The 17,246-nt window shown below is 36.0% G+C and overlaps 1 protein-coding gene across 4 annotated transcripts in view; it reads left to right on the top strand.

The window, feature by feature from the left end:
- The window catches only part of TTC7B (tetratricopeptide repeat domain 7B), a 134,393-nt gene that overhangs the window by 72,743 nt on the left and 44,404 nt on the right, over positions 1-17,246 (top strand). For all 4 annotated transcript variants that reach the window (XM_064658959.1, XM_064658957.1, XM_064658958.1 and 1 more), the window contains exons 16-17: positions 10,895-11,011; positions 15,165-15,262. In XM_064658959.1, the coding sequence (XP_064515029.1) occupies positions 10,895-11,011; positions 15,165-15,262 (215 nt within the window). The remainder of the gene's footprint in view (positions 1-10,894; positions 11,012-15,164; positions 15,263-17,246) is intronic.

Below are 17,246 nucleotides of genomic sequence, written 5' to 3'. Positions count from 1 at the left end.
TTCAAAAGGTATTTATGGGTTTTTCAAATGTGGTTCATGGCCTTTCCAGACTTGTTTATACTGCAGCTCTGGTTAAACATGTTGCCCAAGTTGTTCATGACAGTACTGATCTTTGTATTAATGCATGTGTGTATTATTAATCATATGAGTCATAATAGTGATTCTAAATCATTAGTCCTGTTGTATAATGCAAACACTGTGTCCGTACAGTGTACTGTGTTACAGTCTACTGGTGCAGATCAGGGAATTTGAGAGGAATATCTTGGCATTAGGAATCACCATCAGATGTGGCAGCAATTGCTGAAGAATCCAAGGTGCAACACTGCTATATATATCTCTAGAAAGTCTTTCAGAGTCTGGTTTTTAGTGCCGTCAAGTTCCCAGAGAAGTCAAAAATATGATTGAGATTTCTTGGATGCTCTCTGCAATTGATACTGACAGCTAGACAGACATATCTGGTCAATGATATAAATTTAGATTGATTGCTTCACATAACTGGGTAATTTTTGCAAGGATTTATCAGCAAAACCTCAGGTTTTTACAGTCTGTTCTTGAACACTGTATCTGGTGCTCTGTGTATGTGCATATACACAAGTGCTTAGTGTATCACTGAGTCCATTTTCTTATTTTGCAAGTTCTATAAACAATATAATGGTATTTCCTAGCAGATTGGGAAGAGATCCTCTTGTGTTCCCCTACAGCTTGCTAGTTTTTAAGTACGCTGAAACATTTGATTATTCAACTGTGGTGCTTTATTGGCTTTTGTAAACACTTCACTTATCTTTATGCTTTATCTTTCAGTTATGTCTGCAATCCTAATAAGTAAATACTACAAGAGTTTTCTTGGTATTCTCTGTATTTCCTGTTAGACTCCTGTGCTGGGTTAAAAGTAAACCGATGGGAGAAACAAACCCACCTCAAGAGAGATTACAAGCAGAGTTACTATTTATTAAAAGGATTACAATAAATACAGTGATACAGTACAGAGAAAAAACTGGTTTTAACCCCCAAAGACAGATGTGTAACCCTGCACCCTCGAACAAGAACAGAATGGTGTTCATCAAACCCTGTGCTGAGCACCACGTGGCCCCCTGGGTGCAAAGTAAAAGGAAAGGAAACCTGTTGGTCCGGATGATGGTCACAATTCTGTGGAAGTAATGATCACAGTCTTGTCGAGAGTGGCAGTCGCAGTCCTGTTAAAGTTCTGGTTCTCCTCAGGATCTTATGAGTGGTACCAGAAGTCCCAATATATGCTTAGGTTCAGGTGGGAATGCCAAGTACCTCCCTACAGGACAGATTGTTTCACAATGGGTGATTTAGCTCTGTGAGTCATGGGATAGTTTTGGAATCTTTGATGGTCTAGGTTGTTGTAGCTGCGTATTACACCAGTCCAGTGTGGCCCATTAGCAGAGACGACCCCCAGGCTGAGTGTGAACGTGCTCATGCCTCCCCAGAGGGGAGTTATCACAGCTGAGTCATTGGTGTGAAGACAAGAAACACTCCTCTGCCTCGAAGGGTTTCTTTAACACCCAGCTTGTAGCCTGAGGTGTTAGGTGTGCCCTGGTCAGCTGCTGCAAATGATCCATTTATTAACAGTCCATCAGAAATGGACTATATTATTCCACTGATTTCCTCCTCTGAATGTATAGGCATTCCCAGAGGTGTGCATTATAGTCTGAGGGTGTGTTCAAGGATATGCAAGGTAATGGTGGTTTTGTTGCATCGGTTCATATTCGGCTTGTAAACCTTGTGCAATATATATAGTATATATGTGATTACCTGAGGAGCATTAGTTACAAACTCCTTTGTATGACTCTTCCCTGTTTTTATCTCCTTGTTACAAGGAATTTATATCTTAGTGGTCTTTTGAATGATGTGAAATCTTGAAAAAACACTTCTATCTGTTTCTAATTTATGGTTAGTCAAAATTAGATTCTCAGTCAAGGGAGACAGTTAGATTTCTTAATTAAATACTAGGGATATTGTTTTCTTAATCTTGACTGGGGTTCCCTCATTATTTCAAGTGTTGGGGCACTTAAAGATGAATATAGTGCCTGAAATTAGTGTAATTAGGCAAAATAAATAGTAAATTGCTAATTTTATGCTGAAAATCGGAACTGTAATGGAGAGCATCTGACAAGCTTTTAAAGTAGCAGAAGTAGGGAACAACAGATGGGTTATTTCAGAAGTGCAAGCATGTTATTTTAATGTTAAGTACACTCAAAAAGGAAAGACATATGGTAACAGGTTTGAAGACAACTGAAGACTAAGTTCACAGTTTAAACATTTACATTTCTTGAAGTGTGATGGCAGTTTTTTTTGCTCTGAGAATATTTCACAGAATCATCAGGCCAATATGTCATTCCTCTGAAAACTATTAAATCCTTTCCTTCCTGACCCTCAAGGGCTCTATTGAGCTACATTAGATTTCCTAGAATCAAAGGGCCTTTTAACATCTCTCTCAGTTCATTGAATAACAAACCTGTTTCCCTCTGGGAGCTGTTCAGGTGGGCATAAAAGAAGAGCTGATTGGTAGAGGCAATATAGGATGATACATACACTGATGTTTTGTGGGATGCAAGGATATTTATCAACTAAAGGGAATAGTATGGTATTCTGCTTTCCCAAGGTGGGTTATAGTTGCACTGCAGTGTGTGGTGCTGGTAAAACTTAAGCTTTTGTGTTTTGGGGTTTCTTCTTGACAAATAGAGCACTGGGAATTACTTGAGGAAAGGATGGTGATATAAGATTGGATAAGAAGTAGTGATGTACTATGCTTGCCAAAATCATGTCTTTCAGGTTGCATATACAGTCTTGTCAACATTTGACAACATGCTTTTTCAAACTGATTCCATTTAGATCCTGTTTATCTTGGGAGTTTAATGAATTAGACCTCAGGAATTATTTTTCTATAAGTCGTGAGAGACAGTATGGTTTGCTTATGTTTTTTCTTTTTATTCCGGGCTCTTCTAACTCCCCTTCCCCTATGGTTATTGTTATATGCTTTTACTGAATGGTTCATTAAAAAGACATTGTTTGTTGGTAGATACTACTTTATATAACAAATTGGTCATTGGCCTCAGGGCCTTATCCCTGAATTATAGTTGCTAGGCTGTAGATTCTTCTTTGAAACTTGATTGAAAGAGTCCCAGTTTGGGTCATGAGCTGGCTGCTGCAGGGTATTCAAGGCAGGAAAACAAAAAGTTTTCAAGTATAACTAATTTGTTTTGGCTTTAGTCAGAAACTATTTTTATTGTAGTTTACAGATTTACATTTTCTTAGGGACGTTGAGTTCATAATATGGAATACTGTTTACATACACTACACCAAAAGTCACAGGATGAACTGCTTTATGAACAAATATATAAGGAATAATATTTCAAAGGGTGCAAGAAAGGCCATCAAATGCAGAGCAAGTATACCTATTCATGATTTTCACAAAATTGTCTTATTTTGGGGCTTGAGGGCTGATTTCTTTTCCTTCTTTTGCTTGTTTGAGAGTCATGTTTCAGTTAGTAATCCGAACAGTCCATTTTTACTTCATCCATTTTTCTGTATGTTTATGGGCTTCCCAGTACTTGGGATCTGTGCAGCCAAATTTGGAGAAGGTTTGGTGACTGATTGAGAAACAGTTTAGGAGTTCTTTTTTTAAGTTGAATGATTTTCTGGAGTTTTTACAAAAACTAGATTTGTTTGCATGACCTCTTGTTGCCTGTGTTGGGCATACAGTGATTTCAAGGTACTTAAAAATGATGATTTTTGATGTTTTATAATGAACTACTTGTATCTTTCCTGATAATAAAACTTTTCTTGAATGCTCAAAGTGGAGTAGACTGTACAGCAGTTCAGTTTGCAATTGCAGCAGACACTTCCATAAGTTTCTTTCTGTGCTTTGATTATTATGGGGATAGATGTGTTGCATCTAAGATCACTGACCATGTAAATAAATCCTTTATAAAACTGTATTCTTTCATGTTCTATTTAGTTTCATGTTGTTGTTTTCCCTGTAAGATAGATTTTTGCAATTGTGTCATTTTGTGTTTTGGTGATCAGGCAGATGTTTGGGAGTTGAGTAATGTGAAGCTGTAAGCTTTCTACAGCAGGTGTTAAAGGGACAGCTGTCAAAACTGAATGTTTGAATTCATAGTTTGAAACCAGGAAGATCAATTTTTAAAACACCTGACTGTCTATATATTAGAAGTCCCTAAATTTACTTTACTTTACTTTTTCTGTTAATAAAGGTTGAGCTAAAGTGTACCTTCCATAGGACATTCGATCGTGATAAGAACACAGCAAAACCTGGAGAAACCATTGCAGCACGTGGTAGCTTGTTTCAGCTGCACTCTTCATTAAGACTGCAGTTTTGTTTTTAATTTGAATTGATCCCGTATTGGTTTCCAGCCATTGATTTTTATATTATTTTTCCCAAGCCCTCTGTAGTACTGGTAACTTCATACTCTTGATGCCGGCTTCTGTAATAAGACCACCTCCAAATGTCCTTTCTGATAAGAACATCACCATACTTGCTGACACTAAAGGCATGTGCCCTGACCTTTCGGTGGCACTGTAGCCAGTTTTCATCACATGTGAACAAGTGCAAAAAATATTTCAATATCATTTATTACTACATACAGAGAATCACCTGCATCATGTCTTTTGGAAAGGATTGTGTTGATTATTTTGAGCATAATGGCTTCATTGGGGACTTATATTCAACTACCTGTCTTTTGACAGTCTTCTTTGCTTCTTGGTTAGTTATTTCTAGGATGTGTTTCCACATATAGATTGCAAAGGCTGTATTTGTTCCAATAGCTATATATTGTGATTTTAAAAAGAAATGTGGCTTGACAGCTATTAAGCCGTGCTGCTGAACAGTTTGTTTGCAAAGTTTGCTACTGTGCTTTATAAGGATCTTTTCATTAGGAGGATATATTACATGTAAATTAAGAGTCCTTTTGCATTCAATTGAAATTCCCATGTGAAGGATCTTAAAGCAGTCAGCCCTAGCTCCTTCTTCTAAAAGAAGCTACTAACTTGCAGACAGTAAACTGTTAAAATCTGAACTGTGGATGAAATAAACACTGGGAACTTTAGGATTTTCTTCTAATTTTAACTTTTTTTCTTCTGAGCCATTTATTTATGAGTAATTACAAGATTTTTAAAAGGGCAGTTGCTGATAGAATGTACTGACATAGCAAAACTGAACTTGCCAAGGTTTGGCTTCTTCCTACTTCCTCATTTGTTTTCTGTTTCCTGTAACAGTCATCAGAGGTTTTTCCTATATATGTAATTGTCGAGTGCAAGAAATGACTTGCTAACACTTTATTTAGGAAAGGTGAATAGATTTAGATTCTTACAGATAATCACTATTGAATAATATTTGTTCCAGCTTAAGTCATTTTGTGCATTCTGTGTACTGCTTTCCCATTTCAGTTACTCTGTGGGGTCGCAGCGTTAACCTGATTTAATTTGCACAAGCAATTGACTCTATGACAGTTTGTTACAGAAATGAGATTAAACTGTATGAAATATGCACGTAAATGTAAGTTTTACATCACCATAATTATTTTTTCCTTTAAATTCAGATCTTATGAAAGGAAGCCTATGTTGTCTGTTAAAAAAGGTTTATTTGTCAAACTAGTTAGTCTAAGATTTGACAAGTCATATGATTAGACTTGGTGGGGGTTTTTTTGTGTGGTTTATTTTTTGGGGAGGGAGTTGGTTTTCTTTGGGTTTTGTTTCCTTTTTTTTTCCCATGAACTAATCAGCTGTATTTTAAGAAGTTAGGTTATTTGCTCCACCTCTTCTACAGTCTATCCAAAACAAACTGTGAGGAAGCAGTCTTTTCTACAATTTTATTTATAATCTTGAGACCTAATTTCCACTCTTAATGTTTTAATAGTCTGAATGGCCTTTATATATACTCATTTTCGTGGAAACATTATCCTCTAGATAAATTATTCTTTTCCCTTCATGGTGCTTGTCTCATCTGTAATTATAGATAGAATTTGTACCTCTTCTTGGCTTTTTTTTTTTCTAGACTAACTAAATGAAGTATTTTTCCTACTCTGCAGTTTCCAGTCAATAGATCACCCTTGCAGCCTTTCTCTCCAGCTGCTCTAATTTGAAATTCCTCATGTGTGTGGTTTTGACTCTTACAGTGAGAGTTACATATAACATTCCAGATGTGGTCTCACTGGGGTATTGTACAATGGCACTGTGTCTTTCTGAATTGCATCTGGCCTCTTCACAGCTGTCTTACCTTGATGAACCCAGCTGTTAGGCAGCTCTGGTTTGGAATAACTGTTACACAGGTTGTTGGTACAATCTCTTTATTAAACTTGAACAATAACCCTTTTTTTCATTAATGATGTTATTTAATACTCCTTTCCTCTTGACAAAAGCATTGGCAATATAGTTGCTGTTCCCCAGTCGTTACAGAAGTGGTACTTTCTTTAAAGTTTTTACTTTAGAAAAGACAATCTTACCTGCCACTGTTTCCATAATTCTGAAAAATGGATTATTTTTGACCGCTTTAACTTTAATCATCAATCAGTCTTTAATCATTCTTATTCTCCATTTGTTATAGTTCTCATATCTGAGACAACATAGGTAAGGATTGTGGTGGAGGTTGGGGATTAATTCCTGGATGTTCTTAATTTTCATCCCCTTGTCCCTGTTTAGGATGCACATTTTCTTTTTTTTCTTACTTAAATACAAAAAAGCCTTAAAAGACTATAACTTTTGTATATAATAATAACCTGTTCAGGTGTAGTTTAGCTTTGCTTTTTACTAGGTACCTAAGATGTGGCTTTCTGTGCTGATTTTTTTTCTCCCTTACCTGTCCCCTGCTATTCTTGATAGGATCTCTGCATGTTTCTGTGTCTTACTTGCTCATTGTTAATCAGTGATTGGCTTGTCACACAGGGAGTTTTACCCCTTCAACTTGAGATACAGATCCCTAAACGTTTTAGCATCTTTGTGTTAAACACCAGGCTTCTGCTGCATTCTGGATATCTTTGCTAAACTTTGCTATCAAATAATTTGGGTGTATGACAGTGAAATTCAAAGACCTAGTTATAAACTCCTTTGGGATTTTTCATTCTTTATTTAAATAAATATCCAGTAATATATGGATTAGATTATCAGCAGCTGTTTTATAATGTCCTCATTAGTTAGTGAGAACAGTCTTGAAGTAATGGAGTCATTTGCTGCTTCAGTAGCTATTTCATAAATTTATCAGCTATTAGCTCCAAGAATAACCAAGCCTTTCCACTTAAGAGTTTGATTTGTTCTCCATTTTGTGTCTGGGTAATTAGTCTCCTAAAATGATACAATTCACTTTATTTTTAGCTGATGATAAAAATCTGCATCCATATCAGATACTGATGCTGGCACAAATGCCTGATTAGTAGGTCTTTAAAAGAACCTGTTTTACCTACTTCCTAACCCAGAGGATTTGACCCAAGCAAATTTCTGTTCTTATTTGTTACATTTATTCCAGTTTGACAGATCTCTGACACACATTGTCCTACTCTTCATTTCTTTTTTGAATATTGTCTTTTCCTCAGTACTTGAATTCTTAGTCAACTGCTGTTCCACTATGTCAAGGTTACTCTGTCACCATGTGCCAGTAGCTTAAACTTCTGACTCTCACAAACTGACATGAACAGATAATTCATGATACTCATTAAATGTACAGCTTAATTTTCATCATCCTATCACTTTGTAGATTTTATCCATTCTTCATATTTTTAACAGTGTATCAAAACCCCTGGTATGAAAAGCTCCTTGTAAAGTTTAAAATTCTCTGTGTTACTAATGCGGGCTGTATTCCAGAAGAGCTGTTTCCACAGATGCTTGAAGCTGATCTTTCAAAAAAGCTTTTTTCAAATGTTCTACCTCTTGGTTTCTAAAACCTTCCTGGTAATACTTGTCCCTGAGGTGCTCATACCTCCAACCATGTTTCAGGGGAACTTGAAAAAATTAAGTTAATTTGGGAGACCAGTTTGTCAGATGGTATTCCTCCTTTCCATTGCTTCTTTCCCCTTCCCTTCCTTCCCCCATTTGTTAAGTTGGCAGGTTTTCATTCTGTTATTAACATCCCATTTCAGTTTTCTGAAGTGTCTTAGTTCTTTTAAGATTTATAGTCCAAATATTTTTTGGATCCAGGAAAGTTTTCTGTGTGGCTTTATAAATGCAACCTTTTCTATTCAAAAGATTATTTTTGGTTTAATCCCACACCAATGTACTTCATTTTTTCCATACTAGATACAATTCCCTAGCATTTCTTTATTAGAATTGTGAATATTTTTTCATCATACTTTGTTTATTGTTTGCATTTTGGGAAATGTGCAACGATCCAGTATGTTTACTGTCATAATGCACAAGAAACAGGGATGATGTTGCATGTGTACTAAGTGCATCTGGAAGCACCAAACTCCTGTGTTGCTTTAATTCTTACAAGTATATTTGTCTTCTGCTATCTTGACATTGAATCCTGCACTAGTAGCCCAACTTTCAACATTTTTGTTGTACAGACTCCTATTTTTTACATGTGCTTTTAAGTCATTTCTCAATAATAAAATCCCCTCCCTTTCTATCTCCTGCTTCATTTTTGCTTTTATATCTTGCATGCTAAATCTTAGTGTATTACTGATCCTGTGCCTTCTCTCTGCTACAAGATTCCTGAACATCTTAAATGCTTGAAGACTGTTAATGTAAATTCAGTCTATCTGTAAACTGTACATAATAAGGTATATATTATGATTATTGACTCTAGAATGACTTGCAAATTCAGTGCTTCTGAATTGATTGTGTTCCATAACTTTTGTAAAGTGCTTTATGATCACAGATTTTAAAAAATTAAACTTCTGTAGGCTCTTCAAAACATAAAAAGTACTGTCTTTTACATACAGAGAAACAGGAGAGGGATTGCATAAGGTAGATTCCTGTGATTTTGGGTTTGGATTTGGAGGCAAAGGTCTTCTTTGGTGAGGGAGCTGTGTGCATGTGTTAAGGGTAAAATAGATGGAGGGGAGCATGAGGGAAGGAGGATGTTATTTGTCATTTTTCTTCTGTCTTCAGTAAAGTGATGGACAGACCTTGATGTTTTTTTCTTGCAGTGATATAGTCACAGTTAAACTAATATCTAGAGAGTACATCTCTGCCAAATGAAATATGACTTTAAATTATCTATATAGCTCCCTGTATGCTCAAATCCAATTTACTAATAGGAAGAAAGCTAAACTATTGTAACTGATTACTTTGTTCTGCATTCTTTCAAGACATCAAGTGAGACTGCATATGACTGTATTTACCTGGCTTATCTACAGGTACTCAGTTTCTTAAACTAACTCAGTGACCTACCTTTCGTTTCCTCCCCAGTCCCACAACACACATATTGTACACTTAAGGTAGTGTGATTCATTTTTAGGTTTACATGCTGGGTAGTTTCTGCAGAGATGTTCAGCGCAACGCTAAAGCTTTGGCTACTGTAACTTGCTGAGGCACTTGATGTAATTTCTTATTCTTGAGAAAACTCTCTGGCAGTTTGCAATTACTATTAGCAGCCTCAAAGTTGGTGTTTGGGATAAGAAACTTCTGAGCTTTCACACATGCCCACCCTCTACGCCCTTCTCAGTCTTCCCACACAAACCATATGAGCAATCATATAAATTTTTCACTTGGTATGATTAAGGTTGCACTGGAACAAAATGCCAAAGTACACCTGGGTTTAAAAAGGGAAAGTAGGCTAACAGTTTTATATCCATACTCTCCTCCTGCTTTGTGCTCTTTAATCCTGCAATTTACTAAAAATTGCTTTTAAATTAGTATTTTTCTAGTGTATTCTCTGTTCCCAGATGCTGGGGCTCCTATAAATGTGCATACCAATTGACTAGCTCCTTTATTATCACATTGCATTTATATTCTTTAAATATCCAGGAAGGTGTCTAAGTTAGCCTCTGTGGAGAACCTTCAACGGGATACATGGAATATAAGAGGAATATGCAGTTGTCATCTTATGAGGCTGTGCACTTTATTTATCTTGCTGCCATTAGAAACATCAACTTTGAAATCAGAATTAATTTATAGTGACTTCTGGCAAGCATGTTTGCATCCATTATGAATGGTTTGCTGCATATTTGATGGATGCTGTGCTGTCTTCAGACTCTCACTTGTAAAAGTTCAAAATTGAAATCAAATATCAATTTTTGTGTCTGCTGATGTCAATGTAGAGTGGAGCTGTGTTTTCTGGTTGACTTTACCAATGCTGACTAGTTCTCTTGAATCTCATCTGGTCTAGTGGTATCTTCTTCAGTATAGTCTCTTCCATTTTCCTGTAAGAGAACTTGATAACATAGGGAAGTAACTTACATCAGTACCAAGTTATTTTCTTATGTGGGTTATATGTTAGATTACTGTCATTTGAGGCCAGTTAATGCAAAATACTGTCCTTTCTCATGAAAGTAGTAAAGATATTTATTTTTTTTTAGTGAAGACATAGAATCATAGAATGGCTTGGGTTGGAAGGACTTTGAAGATCATCTAGTTCCAATCCCTCCTTCCCTACCGCTGCCCCTGGGCAGGGATGGATGTCACTGTTCAGCGTGTGATGTACTGTTCTTAGTGGTCTTGCTAATTTCACTAAGCTACATTGTCTTCTCAACTGTTCTTTCTGTCCAGTTGAAAAGGCCATCATGTAAAAAGCACTGTTACTTTGGTGACATTACATATTTGACTTTATGTAATTACTTCATTAAACTATTACTTAAGTTATGACTGTATTTGAAATTATGTTTCCTCCAGTTTAGTGTGATGTTGACTATCTTTAAAAATGTTTTGCTTGAATGGGAATCTCTTTTCTTTCTCTTTTAATTTCATTTTTCACTAGATTACTGTTTACAAAAGTCAAATTGGAGTCTCTGTGCAGAGGCCCAGATGAAGCACTCCTTACGTGTAAACACATGCTCCAGATTTGGAAATCCTGCTACAATCTCACTAACCCAAGGTAAGATGCTGTAGAATTCTAGGCTGCTTGCTACCCTGCTCAGCAGGGCAATATTAGGTTAGCAGTCCTGCATTTGCTTGGTCTGGCATTTCATATGAACAAACTAATCCTCTGGGAATCTGGGGGATGAAGTGCAAAGACATCAGTTCATGGTCATGTAGAAGTACCCAGGGTTCTATGGAGTAAGGTATGCCAAAGCTGGTAAATTCTGCAGAGGTGAGCACTGCTTAGAGAGATTGGGTAACTCATCCATTCTCAACGTACTTGTATGGTCTTGGTTTTTTTCCTGATTTGGAGTTTTAGAGTCTTTTATATTGGTAAGTGGAGAGATTGCTGTAGTAGAAATATAGTTCAAGAATTTTCATTAAATAATATGAAAGAGGACTAGACCTTAATTAAAACTAAAACATCAGAGGTCATATGGACATGATATGCTTGCAAAGTTAGCATGGCTTTTTTTTTTAAAGGAGGTCTTGCTTATGAACCTATTTAGGTCTTCAAAGGCATTACCAATAGATAAGTTGTTATAGTCCTGTTTGGGTTTCCAGAATGTTTTTGTGGAGGTCCTTTGCCATATATATTTAGCAAGCTGTGAAATAAATGGAAAGGCCACTTAGCAGAAATCCATGCTGGTACTATTCAACATGTTTATCGAGTACCTGAAGAAGAGGACAGGCAGGATTTTCTGCTGTTTGGTTGTTTGAAGGGTTGGCAGTTTCTGAAGAAGAGATGCTACAGCAGAAGAACTTTGTACCAGGTGGCATCAGATACCTGTGTAGCAGTATGATGAACATTGGCTGTTCAGTTTTTCCTCTAAATTGATCTGAGTTATGTAAATACATGAAACTCTTTAAGAAGATTGAGAGAGCTGACCTAATGGCTGAAGAGGGACAATTGCTTCTCTCCTTAATGAGCTAGTGAGCAGTTGGGAGCAGGAAAGTTTGGAAGGTGTGGCAGGAAAAGCCTGGGAAGGGATTCGAGTCACTCGGAGCACATTGAGAGAGACTGGTACTGCCTTGTGGAACAGGGAGCATCCCTCAGGGTACAGAAAGCAAGTATGTCAGCAACCAGGAAGGTTTGAGCTCAATCGGTTTCAAGTCAAAGTCACTGAACAAGCAGCAGGGACCTGGGAGAAAATTTTTCTTTTACCTTGGTGGGTGGTGGTTTATTTTAGTTAGCTGGTTGTGTGTGTGGGCAGTGGGGGTTAAGAGTTTAGTATTGGAGTGCTATGCTTTGCAGAACAGTTAAAATTTCTGTGTAATTTCAGAGAGGCTTTGCATGTACTCTGGCACAACTTTTCACCTTCCCTCTCTGCTGTGACATCTTCTACAGAGATCAGGGCTCTAATCATAGCTTGTCATTACTTTGTAGTTGTTGTTGTCTTTGTGCTAAGAGCTACTGTGCCATGTTAAACACACTTTTAATGCCTCCTTCAGACATCAGCAGTGACTGTGAAAATTTACTCTTGGCTGTGTCAGCTTCAAACAGCAGTGGTTGCTAATTCTCATCGCCATTCTTCAAGAACATCTAAGTGGAAAAATTAACAAGAACTACTTTGCATCTGATAGTTTTTCTGCTTTTTTTTATCTTAACATTTAAATCTTTTCTTGAAGCTCTGGTGATGCGTTAAAATCAAGTTAGGAATGGAATGGACAGGAACTGTGGATAAGTGTCATGATGGAAGGAGACGGGTTTTCTAAATGACACATTCAGAGTTATATCAAACAGTGAATAAAGATACCGAGTTGTAATCTTTCTTTGGCTCATCTGTGTGAAATTTAAGGGCTGAATAACTTCATATGGTATTACAGTGATCCAGATTGGTCAGACTGGGATAACAATTCTCACTGAGATCTGAAATGTGACTGAGAAGTTCTGTTCACCCGACTGCACTCCTGATATACTGAAGAGTGATGATGCAGGATTGTTGTGAAAAGTTAAATTTTCCAAATTCTGCAATTTTAACATGCACTTCATTTTGCTGCAAAGCACAATTTGAAAATGTCTCCCACTGGAAATAATTGAAATTTTTTTTAATAGTTCTTTAAGCAAATAATAAAAGGTCTTTTAATAACTTTAAACCTTTTTGGAATGTTGTTTGTCAAAGATTTAAATATCCTTTATGATTATTTGAAGTATCTTCTTCTATTCTGATTTGGACTGAAAACTAATTTTGATGTCTCATTTTCCCAATGAGATAAGAAGTCACTTTTTTGATGAGCTGTGGTTTACATTAAATATTTCTTCTTCAATTCATCCGATTTTGTGCAATAAACTTGGGTTCAATGCCCTCAATAATATTTCAATAATAAAAATAAATTACAAATAACTAGATGTACCACACAAAGTGAGGGCAAAATGCCACAGTGTGCCTAAGATTTAGAACATTTTTTGTTTTGTCTTCAGCTGCCATACAATTTTTTTTCTCATGAGATGCTTAATATGAATTTAAAACTTACTTTGTGCTGCAAGGCTTGGAAGGTTTAAATGTGTACCTCCAGCCTGCTGCTTGAAGTGCATTAGAAAATATCCGAGTATTTTTCCACTTCTTAGTTTGCATTAGGAAAACACAACAAACCACAATGACAGAGCTGGTCTTAGAAGATACTTAGGCTAAGTGTGGCTTTCCTCATCAGCAACAATGTGGCAGGTTGCTGCTTGTGGATTGAAGACTGCAATTACCAGAAAATTTATACCAACTGATGTAACAACTACAGATGATAGTGTGTGTCCCAGAAAGTTCCCTTCTGTTTCATGTGGATTGCTATAATAATGTAATTTTGTAAGGAAATATTGCAGTACTGTTAGGTAATACAAAGTTGTATTTATACCATTTAATAACAGCGGTAGAAAGAGGGGATGTTGTTTCACTGACTTTTGAAGTGTGCTACTCTAAGGAATTATTGAGGGGCTTCTTGACCTTCTCTCAGTTCAAATTTGTAAGGAGGGTGTTGTTAAATTAAGGCAGATGAAGAGATGTGCTGAATTCCAGTCATGCAGTTTAGATTAAAGTTTCTCAGGCTTTACTTTAAACTAGGAGTTTTGTACAGGTTTTTCTCTTCAGTGAGAATCAGACAAAAGTTTGCACTCTGCAAAGCTGGGCTAACAGTTCAGTTGCTTTAAAGCTTAATTAATGTTTGTGAGGTGCTTTGTTCTCTATTTTTTTTAATGAGACTTTTAAAAAGATATTCATTGATAGTGAGTAGTACCAGACTTACAATCCTAAAAATGAAATTACTTTATTAAGCATAGAATATTAAAGAAGGAATGCCCATATGTACTTCCTCACACTTTGCTGACAACGTGTCTCAGTACTCGCCTCATCTTGAGGAGAAAGAGCACTTAGTTCTTCAGTCCCTGTTTTTCTGCTGAATCTTTAATAGTAGTTCTAGGAGCTATTAGTTTTCCAGCAAGCATATTAACAAGAAACCTGAGGGGGGCAGATACTGAGTTACAGCTAATATAGAAATTAAGTGCATTTGTCCACAGGTGCAATGAGTGAAAATCACTGCTACTGCATAGGCTGTTAGATGTTAGAAGTGTTCAAAATGTTCCTACTATGCTGTTAGAATCAAATTCAACATTAGGCAGTTAATATGCAAATGTGCCTATATTAAAAAAAAAAATCAAAAAACAAGCAGCCCGCCCCACAACTCTGGAGATAATTGTGATGCTTTTTTATGTGAAGTGAAGTTATGGCATCTTTATAACATCTTTACCAAAAATTAGATGTCCTGAGTTTAGTGTTTCTCTTCAATCTGAGAGAGGTATGGATTTTCAAACTTACATCTGCCTTCTCGGCTTTCTGTGATAGCTGTACTTCATATTATATAAATATTTAAGGCACAGTAGATCCTTTCTGTAGAGGTGTTAGTTATGAACCAAATTAAAAGCCATTATTTCCTTTGTGGTTGTATTAATTATGAAAACAGAATTGCTGAAGTAAATACGAGTTTAGTTTTGCTCAGCTTGATTCTATTTCAATGCAACTGGCTTAATGCACTGTGAGTGGTTAGTGGTGCTTGGTACTAAATTTGGTCATAGCCAGAACTTTTATAGCAAGAACCTTTGTGGGAGTAGGGCAGCATGCAACTTGTATATCGGTATAAAATTTTATATTTGAATAGCTCACAATTTCTGTACTTCACTGCAGCGACTCCGGCCGTGGGAGCAGCCTGTTAGACAGAGCTATTGCTGACAGACGACAGCTTAATACAATTACGTTACCAGATTTCAGTGATCCTGAAACAGGTAAGAACTACATTTGAACAATGAAATAGGTAAAATGGTATGGCCATAGCTAGATTTTGCATTAGGTTTTTTAGTTTATTTTGCAAAATGAAGTTATATCTTCACTGTTACCATGTAAGTAGAAATAGACATTGTGTGATATATGATTTTTTCTTTTTTTGTTTATGAAGTATTTGCTGACCACATTCTCTGTAAATATCTGTAGTATGGAACTTGCTGAGCTTAGTTGTATTTTGTTACACAAGGGCTAAAAACTAGTATTCTGAACTAGCCTATTTGCCAAAGTCCTGTGCTTCTCAGTCTGTTCGGTACTTGCACATTTTTGTTTAAAAGGTAAATCAAAAAAACTTCAGAAGTTTTAATCTCAAAAAAATTGAAGACATTGTTGCTAATTAAATGAATTAAAATCTATGTTAAAATATAATTACATGGGTGGGTAGGCTTACTGTAGACATAGTTGACATTATAAGCAAAATTTATTTGTTATAAATTGTATATACTGTATTATTTTTATATACATATAAAAATTGTAGTACAAAGGTGCACTACATAAAAATTAAGATTGTTACATGTCAGTAAATACTGACAATATGTCATTTCCTATATTAATATATTCAATATATTGCATTATCATAATGCAAACTAATATACCTTAAAAGTTATACAATCAGAAAGCATATGAGACATGCATTCTGTGAAGATTGCAGAAGGAATTGTGTAACTTTTACAGTATCTTGCTTGTGTTCTAAATTTTGAGAGTTTTCTCTTTTCTGGGTTTTATATGAAAACCATAGCGTGTTTTTCCTGACACCTTTCAGGGGTGTATTTCTGTTTAATCACACTTTGACACAAACAGCTTATAGAAAAGTTTGCCAAACTATGAATATGAGTACATTTGACCCACAAGTTAAGATACATTGAAATGTGTAATGTGTATCTTTGTTTAGTATCAGAATTGTGCATTACATAAAAATCCAATTTAGATATTTAACTTCTGAAAGTTAAAATTGGATTGAATGATCACTCAGTTTTGAATTTAAAATAAAGTAAAAGTGTTCTGTGCTTGCTATAGTGCAAACAGTTATGATTACAAAGATCAGGTCACCTGATTTCAAAGAATTGCAATATGTTATGGCATAATGTAGCTTGGTGCCCCTAATGTGGAATTTTATGTCTCCTTCTATTTGTGTAATTAAAATGGGGAAGATGGCATTATGTCATTCTGTGGTGATCATTCTATATTCTAGTCTAGCTCATTGTTTTATTTTTAAGAACATATCTAGATTTTATAGGTTTCATTTACATATATAGATAGACATAGCTATAGATAAAATTTTATGCCTTAAAAAAGTGCTTTTTGGGGGAGGGGTGTTGTAAAAGGGCTTTTTGTGGTTAGTTGTGATTTTTTGTTTGTTATTTTTCCAGTGGGGACATACAGCTTTTGATCTATACCCCCAGGGTGTACTATTTTACATCTGCCACACTTGAGAGCATAGTGAATTGGTGCATTTTAAAGAGTGCAGATTCCTCAATGCTTTTAAGTAAGGATGAACCCTCATCCAAAATGGGGAGCTTTTCAAGAAACTTGCCCCAGATTCAAGTCCTGCAGACAATATCTTGATTGGAAAACAGGATCTCTGCATACATTCTGATTTTTCTGGCAGGTCCAAATTGTCTTTTTTCTGAATCTCACCTGTGTTGCTAGAATTTCACTGTCAAGGAGAACAAGATGGGAAATTAAAATTATGGGGTCCCTTTTTGATTATTTATCTTATAAAAGGTAACTGTGAAGGATGGGGGGGTCCTTTTTTTTTTTAAATTGAGAGTTGGAGTTGGTTTTGTTTGTTGGTGGGTTTTTTCAGTTGTTCATTTTAGCAGAAGAAGCCTTGTTGCAATACCAATACTCTGGTATATTGCAATACCAGTTTCTGGCAAGGACTAGAGCTCTGTTATGTACTCTCTCAATATATATAAAAAAACTTCA

The sequence above is a fragment of the Pseudopipra pipra genome, chromosome 6 (genome assembly GCF_036250125.1).
Source record: "Pseudopipra pipra isolate bDixPip1 chromosome 6, bDixPip1.hap1, whole genome shotgun sequence".
Classification (NCBI taxonomy): domain Eukaryota; kingdom Metazoa; phylum Chordata; class Aves; order Passeriformes; family Pipridae; genus Pseudopipra; species Pseudopipra pipra.
The sequence above is the reverse complement of the archived record's forward strand: the minus strand, read 5'-3'. Positions and strand labels throughout refer to the sequence as shown.